This window comes from Cherax quadricarinatus, chromosome 21 (genome assembly GCF_038502225.1).
Source record: "Cherax quadricarinatus isolate ZL_2023a chromosome 21, ASM3850222v1, whole genome shotgun sequence".
NCBI classification, from domain to species: Eukaryota; Metazoa; Arthropoda; class Malacostraca; order Decapoda; family Parastacidae; genus Cherax; species Cherax quadricarinatus.
This window is the reverse complement of record NC_091312.1, coordinates 8,743,484-8,756,549: the sequence shown is the minus strand read 5'-3', so window position 1 is coordinate 8,756,549 and position 13,066 is coordinate 8,743,484. Positions and strand designations below refer to the sequence as shown.

The following is a 13,066-nucleotide window of genomic DNA, read 5'->3' as shown; positions in this document are numbered from 1 at the left end:
ATAATTATACTTGTACCTGTACCGAAATATACTTACACACTGTGCTGGCATGTAGGTACACATTAAAATCACTAAGAGTGTTCCTCTAGTCTTAACTCCATAGTAATAATACTAATAGTACATAATAATAATCACTCTTTGGCACATTAAATGTCTTATTTTACATTAATATAGACAGTCATTAATCCATCTATGATATTTTCTTCAAAATTATATAAGAAAGACATTACATAGCATATTTCACATAAATATGAGGTGTGGTAGCTGGTTGGAGGGAAAACATTACATATTTTCTGATACACGTTTTAGTGTATGAATCTGAGTTTGGTCCCAGTCACTTCCCGTAACATTCCGCTTTTGTTTACAATTCTCGGCATGAATTCTTTTCATTACTTCTCCCTTTGTTTATGATGGCATCCAAAGGTAGTTGTTAGAAACTATTAAACTCGGTGAACAACATACAGTCAACCCTCGGTTATCAGCCGTAATCTGTTCCAGAAGGTTGGCCTAAATCCGAATGGGAATCCCCCTCTTGGGTTACTTCCCTTCTTTGTCATTTACTGCCACAGTGCATTAATTACTAACCTTAAAATATTTGTAGTCTTAATGTAGGGCAAGAGATGACTAGTGTTTACACCTACCATCCGACTTACGACCGAGTTCGGTTTCGAGATACCGGTCGTAAGTCAAACTTTACTACTGAATATCAACAAAACATTTTTGTAATGACTTTATTTTATTGTTTTATTTTGGTATTTCATGTTTTACTTTACTTTTTATGTTGTTAGTACTGTATTTTATACTGTAAGGTTTAAGATAAATACTGTGTACAACACAAATAGTTGTTTATTTCCCAGAAATTTGGCATAAAAAACACGGTCGTAAGTCGAGTGGTCGTAAGTCAAGCAGGTCGTTAGTCGGATGGTAGGTGTATTTGTAGGAAGTCAGTGTAGGCAGCAGTAGATGTAAGTACATACACATATGTAACCCCCCTGGGCTACACTACACAGCCATATTATTGCCATGTTCACTGAGTTCAGTCATTTCTAACAACTACCTTCATGTGCCCAAGAGTGACTATTATTAAACATACATCACGTATAAACATTGCATGTTTTCATGTACTATGTAACATGTTTCTTTGGGCCCATGGTGGCTTATTTCGCAGTCGCACTCGCTAAACGACCACAAAAAACAATGGATTATAACGAAATGTGTGGTGGGTGGACATGTCCAATACGGCCGCTTTCCAAGTTGACGGCTGAAATTCAGGATAGAATTTTGGCCAGAAAAGTGGCTGATATCCAGACCAGCCGATATCCGAGGGTCCACTATATGTCGATGGTAATAATATGGCTCTGGACCAATTAAATAATGTATAGCTATGTAGGTAGGTGTAGCTATATAGCCAGGCAGAATACATAGCTAAATTTACCGGCTTCCTACAAATAAATACTACTCACCTTTCATCCTACATTAAGACTACACATATTTTAAGGTAAATAATGAGTGTACTGTATGTGTATTTTCTCTCTCTGGGCTCCTTTACATATTGTATATTAGGTTTGGGATGGGGAGCCAGGGCTACCTACACTAGACTTCCTACAAATAAGTACGTACTACTCGCTTCTCACCCTACATTAAGGCTACAAATATTTTAAGGTAAGTAATGAATGTACTGTGTATGTATTTTACTTTTTATTGTTTTTTAATGCCTAGTTCTATTACTAACTTAATAAAAGTTAGTGTAAGCCTGTTGTCTGACATTTATATGCATTTATAAGAGGAAAAAATGGCGTTCTGCTTTCCGGCAATGTCTGCTTTCCATCAGTAGGCTGGAACCTAATCTGCCGTATAAGTGGGGCTCTACTGTACGTATAATTATTCCTGAGAATTTTTTAAAAAATCTTTAGGTTTTGAGAGCAATTCTGCAGATTATATAAGAACATAAAATTTACCATTAATATTAAGGAGGGAGCTTGGCTCTTGTCTATAATTATTGCACCAGTTCTTTTAAAAATAAACCAGTGCAGGACCTTGGTATATACACTCAAATTACAAGTTTTAAAAAAATATTTACTTGAAATGTAAAAATAAAATTATTCTCAAAATCATATGGTAAAAATTTTCTAGGTAATGTATTTAAACTTACAGGATAAAGTTTTAATACCTCAGAGATGCCTGGATTTATCAAAGTATAAATACATTTTAAATCATGTAATTTGCATAATATTGCAGATTAAAAAAATTCCAGGAATAAATCTTTAAGTTCCTGGGAAACTGTTATTTCAAATATTCCTTGAGTGTCTTAACCCATCTTCTCATTGTTTATTAAAGTCATTAGATACACAACAAAGTTAAAACACTATTTAAAAATTCTTTTAATGTGTGTTGTTAAGCATGTTCATAGAAAATGGCATATTTAATTATTTTGCATTTTAATAACCGACCAAACTAGCTTTGTGTATTGATGTACATACAGTACATCGATGTGTTGCCACTTATATACTATACAAGATTTAAAAAAAGAAGTTGATTATATGCCATACACCCTTCTTAAATACCATGTATATCATTCGGTACTAAAACAGCAGTAATTTTGCCATATATACAGTTATATTGTGAGTAAGAAGGCTTCTAATATAATTAACAGAGTTTGTTTGGTGCTTGTCTTCATGTTTGTGAGCAGTCTTTGCCCTACTGCTGTAATTGGAGTGCCTCTTTTTAAAGTTTATTCTTGTTCTATTAGTGTGTGTACAATTCAGTTGTTTTTTTCATCCTCCCTCTTTTTTTTTTTTTTTTTATATAGAGGTTTCAAAAGACAGGAAGGCCAGAGGCTTGGGTAAATACCACCAGATTCATCATCTTTCTTCATTACAGCTCTGCTGAAGCATGAAATTATGCTTATCAAGTTTAGGGGGTTAAAATATACATTTGAAAGGATTTAGAGGAATTTTTGTTAAATTTGCATTATTCTAGTTTTCTATTTATTTTAATATCCAGTAAGTGTGGTTAACACCATTATCTTGTCATGGCTTTTATTAGTGTATTTTTTCCAGCACATTTTTTATAGTTACTGTATATGCATGTTTTTTTTTTTTTTTTTTTCTAGAAATTTTACTAGTTAATACAGTTGCTTACTGGCTAGAATATGATGATGCATGAAGCTTTCTAGCTGTGCTAGCATCTAAAAAGTGGGCTGTCATTGACCCCCTTTTAAGATTCACAATTTGAAGTTATATAGAGTATACATAGAGTATATTATTTCTTTGAGAATTTTGAAGATTATCTTAAACTTTTTTAGAATTTTCAATTGTATACCATATTAGCAAGATTTGTTATAAATTAAAAAAATGTATTTAGTTATGAAAGGAAATTATTGGAGTTGTAGCACAAAGATTATATAACAGAGAGAAACATGTTTGCATGTTGCTTTTCTTGTACTGGTACAAATTAGTTGTGGCTGTGAACTTGGAGTATATATGATGTGTTAATACTATCTATTAATTACAGACAAGCTCAAGAATTGAAAGAGCGGACATCAGCTGATCAGGCAGCTGCCATAATGAAACCCCTGGGCGAAGTGAACCGACGGTGGGATGAGCTGCTCAAGGGCATTGTTGAAAGACAGCGCAACTTAGAATATGCTTTGCTTAAACTTGGACAATTCCAGCATGCTCTGAAAGAGTTGATGATCTGGATTGAGCGCACTACAAAGACTGTTGATGATCTCAAGCCAGTATTTGGTGACCCACAAGTTATTGAAGTTGAGTTGGCAAAATTAAAGGTTACAATTAATGACATCCAGGCTCATCAGTCCAGTGTTGATACACTTAATGATGCTGGAAGGCAACTGATTGAAGCTGACAAAGGCTCTGAAGATGCTTCTAATACCCAAAAGAAACTTGCAGAACTAAGTAAAAAGTGGAGTGAACTACAGGATAAAGCAAATGGCAAACAGAATGATTTGGAAAATGCCCTAAGAGAAGCTCAGATATTCACAGCTGAAATTCAGGATCTTTTACTTTGGCTGGGCGATATTGATGCTGCTTTGTCAAGCTCTAAGCCAGTTGGAGGCCTTCCAGAAACTGCGAAGGAACAGCTTCTTCGCTTTATGGAGATATATGATGATTTGGAGGAAAACCGTTCCAAGGTAGAAGCTACTCTTCAGCAAGGCCAGGAATATCTGAAACGGTCTCGGGAAGGTGCTGCCACTAATCTTAACCATAGTCTCCGCACCTTAAAGCAGCGTTGGGAAAGTGTCATGAACCGTGCCAGTGATAAGAAGATAAAGTTGGAGATAGCTTTGAAAGAGGCTACAGAGTTCCATGAAGCCTTGCAAGCATTTGTTGATTGGCTCACTGAAGCAGAGAATTTATTAAATTCCCAGCAACCTGTGTCTCGTGTGCTGGACATCATTCTTATACAGATTGAAGAACATAATAGCTTTAAGAAAGATGTCACTGCACATAGAGAAGTGATGCTTAGTTTAGATAAAAAGGGAACCCATCTTAAATACTTTAGTCAAAAGCAAGATGTCATCCTTATTAAGAATCTCCTGGTTTCTGTGCAGCATCGATGGGAGAAGGTAGTATCCAAAGCGGCAGAGAGAACGCGTGCTCTTGACCTTGGATTTAAGGAAGCTAAAGACTTCCATGATAACTGGAATGAACTGGTCACTTGGCTTGATGATGCTGAAAACACACTTGATGACTTAGCTGCAAATGTTGGAAATGATCCTGAAAAAATCAAAGCTCAGATTGCAAAGCACAAGGAATTCCAGAAGTCTCTTGGTGCCAAGCAGCCAGCCTATGATAGTACAATGAAACAGGGCCGTGGCCTGCAAAACAAGGCTCCAAAATCCGATGAAGAGACATTAAAGCAAATGATGACTGACTTGAAGAACAAATGGAACAGTGTTTGTCAGAAGAGTGTAGACCGCCAGAGGAAGCTGGAAGAAGCCCTTCTCTTTACTGGTCAGTTTAAGGATGCAACCCAAGCACTTCTGGATTGGCTCAAGAAGGTTGAGTTAGGCCTTGTAGATGATGGACCAGTTCACGGAGATCTTGATACTGTTATGGCACTAGTTGAGCAGCACAAGGCTTTCTGTATTGAACTCAAGAACCGTTCTGTACAAGTTCAGAGTGTGCATCGTACAGCAGATGAACTGTTAATCAAAGCTAGTGCTGAAGATGCTGTTACTATTCGTTCACAAATTTCAGAGCTAGTAAGCTCTTGGGAAAGGGTTGAGACAGCAACAGAAATTCGTACTAGACGTTTAGAAGAAGCATTACAAGCTGCTGAGCAGTTACATAAGGTTTGTTTACTTAGTCATTTTAGTGTTCTTACCTTTTTTTTTCTTTAACTCTTTCGGTGTTGTGCCTCCTGCTCGCAAACTTGCTCCCAGGGTCAAGGAATTAAAAAAAAAAAAAATTATTTTATCTTATGAAATATTAGAGGAGAATCTTTTACCAAATGTAATGAAACCACAAGTACGAAATTTGATGGAAAACTTACAGAATTATGCTCTTGCAAAAGTTAGCAGTCTTGGCGATATTTATGCATAGGCCCATTTACCTATTTCAACTACCCAGTAAAATGAACAGAAATTGGTAATTTGGCCCATTTCATACAAAATTCAATTGCCAACTCGAAAATAGGGTCCCTGGCACTAAGTAAACATTTCCAGACCCCTCTTATATTACACTTAATTTTCATTTTGAATTTTTATTCACATAAAAAATAGAAAATTTACTTATATGCAGACTACTGCATTACTGTAATTGACTGGCCAGTTGGACATGTATTGAACAAGTGATGTCATTTGTGTACTTAGGAATATTGGCAAAAATCAAACATTTCCACTACTTTGAGCTCAGTTTCAAGCTACTTTCAGTCCTGAAATTAATCAAAATCATCTCTGTTTCTATCTTCATTTTATCAAATGAGATCAAGAAACTGAGAATATAACCAAAACCATGGTCACAGTTTTTTATTATGCACTGTGCTGCAGGATTTTTTATATGGTGCACACTTAATGCATAGACCCATTTTCTCCTATCTAGGCCCAAATTTATCACTCACAGCTTATGACTGAGCTGAGCTTATGACATACTATGGGACCGACACTGGCTTCAAAGCTGTGATCCAATGGTACCAACACTGAAAGGGTTAAAGTATCTAAAAATATTGTGAAAGTCCCAACTTAAGACAGTATGTGTGCCAGTAAAGATCCATGAGATGTTAAAAAAAAATAAAATTGAATATTATATGTATTACCAGCCCATTCCTTGACCCTCTTACCAAACAAAATTGATTATTGTATCCTGTTTCAGGTTGTACACATGCTGCTTGATTGGTTGTCTGATGCTGAGATGAAACTGAGGTATGCTGGACCACTGCCAGATGGTGAAGAGGAGACTAGACAACAGATTGCTGAGCATGAAGCATTCTTATCTGAACTGAATCGGAAGGAAAAGGAAAAGGATGATACAATTGCTTTGGCTGAAGATATCCTTGCTAAAGCTCATCCTGATGGCGTTGCAACTATTAAACACTGGATCACAATTATCCAGTCTCGGTGGGAGGAAGTTATGGCATGGGCCAAGCAGAGAGAGACTAGATTGGCTGACCACCTTAGGAGTCTACGTGATCTTGCTGGACTTCTTGATGAACTTATGCGCTGGCTTCTTCAAGTAAGATGCAAAATTATTGCTTCCCTGTTGTTAATATTTTAAAGGTTTAAAAAAGGGAGTGAGAGTTAAAAATGTATACATAATGTCATATCTGGGTGCAATGAACTTTCTCATCACCCCTTAATATATCAGAACTGGACGATAATAAACTATGCACGATTAGGGTAACTAGTGACATGGTCCTCGGACAAATAGAGAAATTAAAGCTTAACAAATCCCCAGGCCCTGATGAACTGTTTGCAAGGGTTTTAAAGGAATGTAAAGAGGAACTTAGCATACCTTTGGCTAATCTTTTTAATATATCACTACAAACTGGCATAGTGCCAGACAAGTGGAAAATGGCAAGTGTAAACCTATTTACATGTAACAGGTCCTTAGCTTTGAACTATAGACCAATAAGCCTTACCTCCATAGTGAGAAAATTTATGGAATCAATAATTGCCGAGGCAGTTCATAACCATCTTGAAAGGCATAAATTGATTGATGAATCCGAGTACAGTTTTACGAAGGGGCGTTCCTGTCTTATGAATTTACTAAATTTCTTCACTAAGGTATTGGTATTGAATATGATACTGTGCATATGGACTTCAGTAAGGCTTTCAATAGAGTTTCACATCAGAGGCTATTGAGGAAATTATAGCACATGGACTAGGAGAATTTTTTTCCTGGATAGAGGCATGGTTGACAAATAGGCAGCAGAGAGTTTGCATAAATGGGGGAAAAATCAGAATGGGGGCACGTTACTAGCGGTGTTCCACAGGGGTCAGTGTTGGGCCCCTTATTTACAATTTACATAAACGACATAGATGAGGGAATAAATAGCGACATAGGCAAATTTGCTGTTGACACCAAAATAGGCTGTCCAGTTCATTCTAATGAGGACATCAGAGCACTCCAGGATGATTTGAATAGACTGATGCAGTGGTCGGAGAAGGGGCAGATGCAGTTTAATATAGACAAATGCAAAGTTCTAAATGCTGGACATAACCATGCCACATATAAACTAAATAATGTAGATCTTAATTTTACTGATTGCGAAAAAAATTTAGGCGTTCTGGTTGGCAGTAATCTAAAACTAAAACAACAGTGCATAAGTGCTCGCAATAAAGCTAACGGAATCCTTGGCTTTAAATCAAGAAGTATAAATAATAGAACTCTTCAGGTTGTTCTTCCACTCTCTATATCTTTGGTTAGGCATCATTTAGATTATGCTGCACAGTTCTGGTTGCCATTTTACAGAATGGATATAAATGCACTGGAAAACATAAAAAGGAGGATGACAAAGTTGATCCCATGTATCAGAAATCTTCCCTGTGAGAATAGACTGAGGGCCCTGAATCTGCACTCTTAGAAAGGTGTACAATTAGGGCAAATATGATTGAGGTGTATAAATGGAAAACAGGAATGAATAAAGGGGATGTAAAGAGCATGCTAAAAATATCTAGCCTAGACAGGACTTGCAGCAATGGCTTTAAGCTGGAAAATTTCAGATTCAGGAAGGATATAGGAAAGCACTGGTTTGGTAAGAGTTGTGGATGAGTGGAACAAACTCCCAAGTACCGTCATAGAGGCTAAGACATTGTTTAGTTTTAAAAATAGGTTAGAGAAGTACATGAGTGGGTGTGGGCACATGCGAGTTTGATCTGACTAGCTTGTGCTACTAGGTCTGATGCCGTGTTCCTTCCTTAAGTGAACGTGACTGACCTGACTAGGTTAAGGCATTGCCTTAAGCCGGTAGGAGACTTGGACCTGCCTCACATGGGCCAGTAGGCCTGCTGCAGTGTTCCTTCTTTCTTATGTTCTTATCACCAACTTCACAGAAAAGAAAATGAATTTTCCTCTTCCACCCCTCAGTAGACCAATTAATCCAAGTACCATGCCAATCCGTAATCAGTACAATGAGTATTCTTTGATCTCATCATCGGTGAAATCAAAATTTTTAAGGCTGAAATATAAAGGTATTTTAAGATTTGCTTGTAATAAGCACTTTAGGAATTAAAAGGTGTAACTCAAAAAGTACTGCTCTGATTGAAATGAAATTTCATAGCTAAGTTAAACCAGTAGCATAGAAAGTGTACATCTATACATATCACTGGCCCCATAAAACTATTCACCTTACTAGAATTGATTCCTTCAGTTTCTAGAAAGATAGCACCTCCAGTGTTGCCATATGATCCCATGAGCCACTTTCTACCAATTACATAGAGCTCATGCCATACTGCTTCACTAAGGCAGTATGGGTTAGCAGCCCAGTAGATTGATGGGCATTAAGGTGTACATTACTGGTGATTAGATTACGACTTGAATGTGTTATGTATCTTTTCCACCAGGTGTTAAATTTTGGAAGCATTAGTTTTAACAGTAATTGCAAGTCCGTAGTTTTCTTAAACACTTGGGGTTCGTTGGCAATTCTTTTAAAAAAAAGTCAACTTGTAAATATGTCTGCTTATAATTTATTCATTTATTAATATATCTATTTTTCCAGGCTGAAAGCAATTTAACAATCTTGGAAGCAGAACCCCTGCCTGATGACATCCCTGCAATTGAGGCTCTCATCACTGATCATAAAGAATTCATGGATGAAATGCAGAAGAAAGAGCCAGATGTGCTAAGCATTTGTAAGCCAACCAAACCTCGACCTTCACTTTCTCAGCAAGGCAAAAAGCGGTCAAGAGCATCACTAGGGTAAGTTGTCACACATTTCTTTCTAGTTAATGAGTGAAAGCTTTAAAAGTGCATAGTAAGGCAACAAATATATTCATGTTGTCACATTTAATTTAGTTGTGTAGGCTTGTAGATGTGAAGCAACTGGCATCATATTGGTGCATCTCTTGGTGAAAGCTTAGTTTTAGTTTTCAGTCTTCTTACGTAAAATTTGTTTGAGCATGGAAACTACTGAAGTTATTATATTATAAGTTCAGCATATTATAATCAGGCAATGATAGCAAAATATTTTCTTTGGGTGAGCCTTTTATTAGGTTTTTGCTTCCTAATCCTTCTGATTGTTATACAGTGCATGATTGTATTTATGAATATGTTCTTCCAGATGGTTCATGATTCTAAGTACTGAAATAAGCATATTTTGGTAGGATTCATAGTTTTAAAATTTTTATGTTTTGCAGTAAATTATGTAAGTGCCTTTTAAAAAGTTTGAGTATAGTAAAAAAAAAAAAAAATTGGAACTTAAACACAAGCGAACAAGGTTACTAGACTTCTTATTATGGCACACCTTACATTAGATTTTCCACTGTGCATGAAATAATGCATAAACCTTTGCATAAAAGTTAATGAATCATTGTAATATAGGGTTTGATACTTTACAAAAGCATCTGTACATTTCTCTTGCCAGAGATTATTGGTATGTATCATGTAGCAGCAGGCTTTAAAAAACTTTTCATAATAGTTTTTATTCTTTTAAATAGAATCTTTTTGCCCTTGATGGCATGTTAGTTTTTAATTGTTCATTTCCTCGGACGAAAGTGCTTTGCATACCATACATAATTAGCTTTTACAGTGTTTGATAAGCTAGCATCAGTTTTAGTAATGCAGTAACTTTAAATATATTTGTTGAATAGATTGACCAATGTTCCCTTTACTAATTTTGAAAATAACTTAATTGTAGGATATCAAAGGCTTCATTTTAGAATTTTGTTGTACATTTTCATGAGTTATATGTTTTAGTCTGAAATTTGTTTTAGGTATTAACTTTGGAAATCTGATGTTATAAGTGAATGAAGAATGTTTATAAATTTACTTGTCTGAATAAATTATATCTTAATAATATTTCCATTTACTGGAAAAGCTATACACCAAGTGCAAAACAGAATGTTCAGTTATATATTTTTAATAATTTGGAAAAATTAATTTCAGTAATTAACTTTCTGAACTTGTTTGTATCAGTACTTAGAAGTCACGTGTGTATTTATGGAATTATTTTCCAAATGCATATGTACAGTTCTACATTTCTAGTTTTGTGTAGTACTCAGCACTTAGGTTCTTTGTGTTGCTTCCTTTGCACATTGCATGCCTTCACAATAACTGTGTTACAGTCGTGAGAGTGTGAGCCCGGGAAGAGAATCTTCGCCAGAGTTTGATTATCCATCACGACGGTCCAGGTGAGAGCTAAAATTCAGGGTATAGGTTATTTGTCCATGATTCTGTATTCGGGTACATACTAATGCAAAGATTGTTTATATATGAAATATGAAGCCATTAAATTATAGATGTGAATTACCTGAAAGTAAGTCATTCAGAGACGGTCGTTCTAGTATAATGTGGTGTTCCTGGTAGGGATAGCTTATTATTTTTGCATTGTTTGTGGTGGTAGTGGTTATATTTTTTACAGAGAATATATCTTGGAAATGTTTTCACAACAATTTTATGCACTTCATACTGTACAGTAAACTGTTATGTAGTGCTGTTTTTTACAGTTTATGTACTGATACCAAATTACTATATAGCATTTGTATTTTTTCAAAAGCATAGTTGAATAATGTCCTATTTAGGTCCCTCTTCATAAATTCTCATAAAAAGTGTAGAAGTGATACATTTTCAGAAAATGTCGTAGGTCAGCATTACAGATGTTCAGTAGCATTAGGTATAGCATTGACATCAATGAGGAAAAAAAAAAATCCTACCCTGTTAGATCAGATACTTAAATTCATTGATGCACTGCTGATTATTTATGGCTACATGCTGGTGTCTGTTTCTGAAAATACAGTGCTGGTATGTGTTCCCTCTGAGGCCATAGTAATTTAGCTTGAGTAGGAAAATATTGTGGTCAAAAATAGTATTAGTTTTTTTTTAATCGGTAAAAAGTTCAATAGGATATTCATTTCTTTAACCCTTTCAGGGTCGGTATCATAATATTGCAACTTTGAAGCCAGGGTCGGCTCTGTAATGCTGCACCAAATTCTAGCGGCTTCCAATCTTGTGGGAGAAAGCTGGTAGGCCTATGTATGAGAGAATGGGTCTGCATGGTCAGTGTGCACAGTATAAAAAAAATCCTGTAGCATGCAGTGCATAATGAGAAAAAAATCTGACACATGTTTTTGGTGTAAAACAGCAACTTTGTGGTGTATTTTCTTATTTTTTTTGGTTGTATTCTTGGTTTCCTTTGATAGAATGGAAGATGTGTTACAGAAATAGAGATGATTTTGGTTTACAGACTGAAAGTAGCTTGAAATTGAGCTCAAAGTAGCAGAAATATTAGATTTTTGCCGATGTTCAAGAGTAGACAACTTGCGTCATGCGTCCAGTACACATCAACTAGCCGGTTGATATGCACTCGATAATGCACTGACATTATTTATACAATTATTACCATTGTGTAGTACTCTGAATAACAGTAAATCTTCTATATTTTGTGTGAGTAAAAATTCAAAATGAAAGGCAAGCATAATATAAGAGGGGCCTGGAGATGTTACTAATGAGCAGAGCAAATGTTTTAGTGTCAGGAATGTCTATATTATTTATTCTGGACCCTATTTTGAAATTGGCCTTTCTTGAATTTTGCTGTGTTTATTGGCCAAATTAGTAATTTCTGATCATTTTATTGGGTAGTTGAAATAGGTAAATGGGCAGTTTCTTGTATTCAATTGATAGAATAAAGAGATTAGCTGAACAGCTATGAGTTGGGTCAACAGGAACAGTGGAATTGGCCCAGAATAAGGCTTAAAGTGGGTGAAATTGCTGATGTGTGCATATCGCTGAAACCGCTAATTTTGTGTTAACGTAATTCTGTAAATTTTCCATAGTTTTGCGCTTTTGGTTTCATTACCTTTGGAAAAAGATTCTCTATCATTTCATAAGAATTTTTTTTTTTTTTTAAATTCTTCGACACTGGGAGCAAGTTTATGAGCAGGGGTCTCAACCCTCAAAGGGTTAAAGTGCTAAATAACTGCGAAGTATTTTGAATATTGCATCATTTGTGCTTATTGTTTAGGTCTGTGCCAAGGAGTAAGGTGTACATGTACAGCTGCTTAGGCATTTCTTAAATATTTTTGAGAGTATTGGTAGGGTAAAAATGGTCTGTAATTGTTAACATTTGATGAATGTTACTGTTTGTGGGTGCATAATTTGATTTCTTGTTTCTATGTTGAATCAAGCTGGCAATTCATTGTGCTCTCTGAAGCTGTTAATGTTCAGCTTCTCTAGGTATTTTAAAGTGTCAAAGCTGTTAATTTTGCTAATACTCTACTAATTAGAATATTTGGTTTAGTATGTAGAAATTAAGTTTCTTGGGTATATTGTGTAAATATGGAGAAGATAGCTGTATTAAACATAGATTTTTTCTCAATGCTGCCATTAATACTAATTCAAAGGGTAGATGAGGAGGAGAAGGAACAAGGTGAAGAGTAAATGAGCAAGCA

The 13,066-nt window shown here is 35.7% G+C and overlaps 1 protein-coding gene across 50 annotated transcripts in view; it reads left to right on the top strand.

Moving 5' to 3' along the window:
* shot (dystonin-like protein short stop) overlaps positions 1–13,066 on the top strand; it is a 956,738-nt gene that overhangs the window by 882,040 nt on the left and 61,632 nt on the right. For 47 of the 50 annotated variants that reach the window (XR_011392260.1, XM_070087199.1, XM_070087187.1 and 44 more), the window contains 4 exons: positions 3,514–5,317; positions 6,336–6,695; positions 9,181–9,380; positions 10,745–10,810. Coding sequence is in view for 49 of the 50 variants with exons in the window: in XM_070087199.1 (XP_069943300.1) it covers positions 3,514–5,317; positions 6,336–6,695; positions 9,181–9,380; positions 10,745–10,810 (2,430 nt within the window). In the remaining variant the exon portion in view is untranslated. The remainder of the gene's footprint in view (positions 1–3,513; positions 5,318–6,335; positions 6,696–9,180; positions 9,381–10,744; positions 10,811–13,066) is intronic. The other 3 variants (XM_070087197.1, XM_070087176.1, XM_070087162.1) reach the window with 1 other exon arrangement.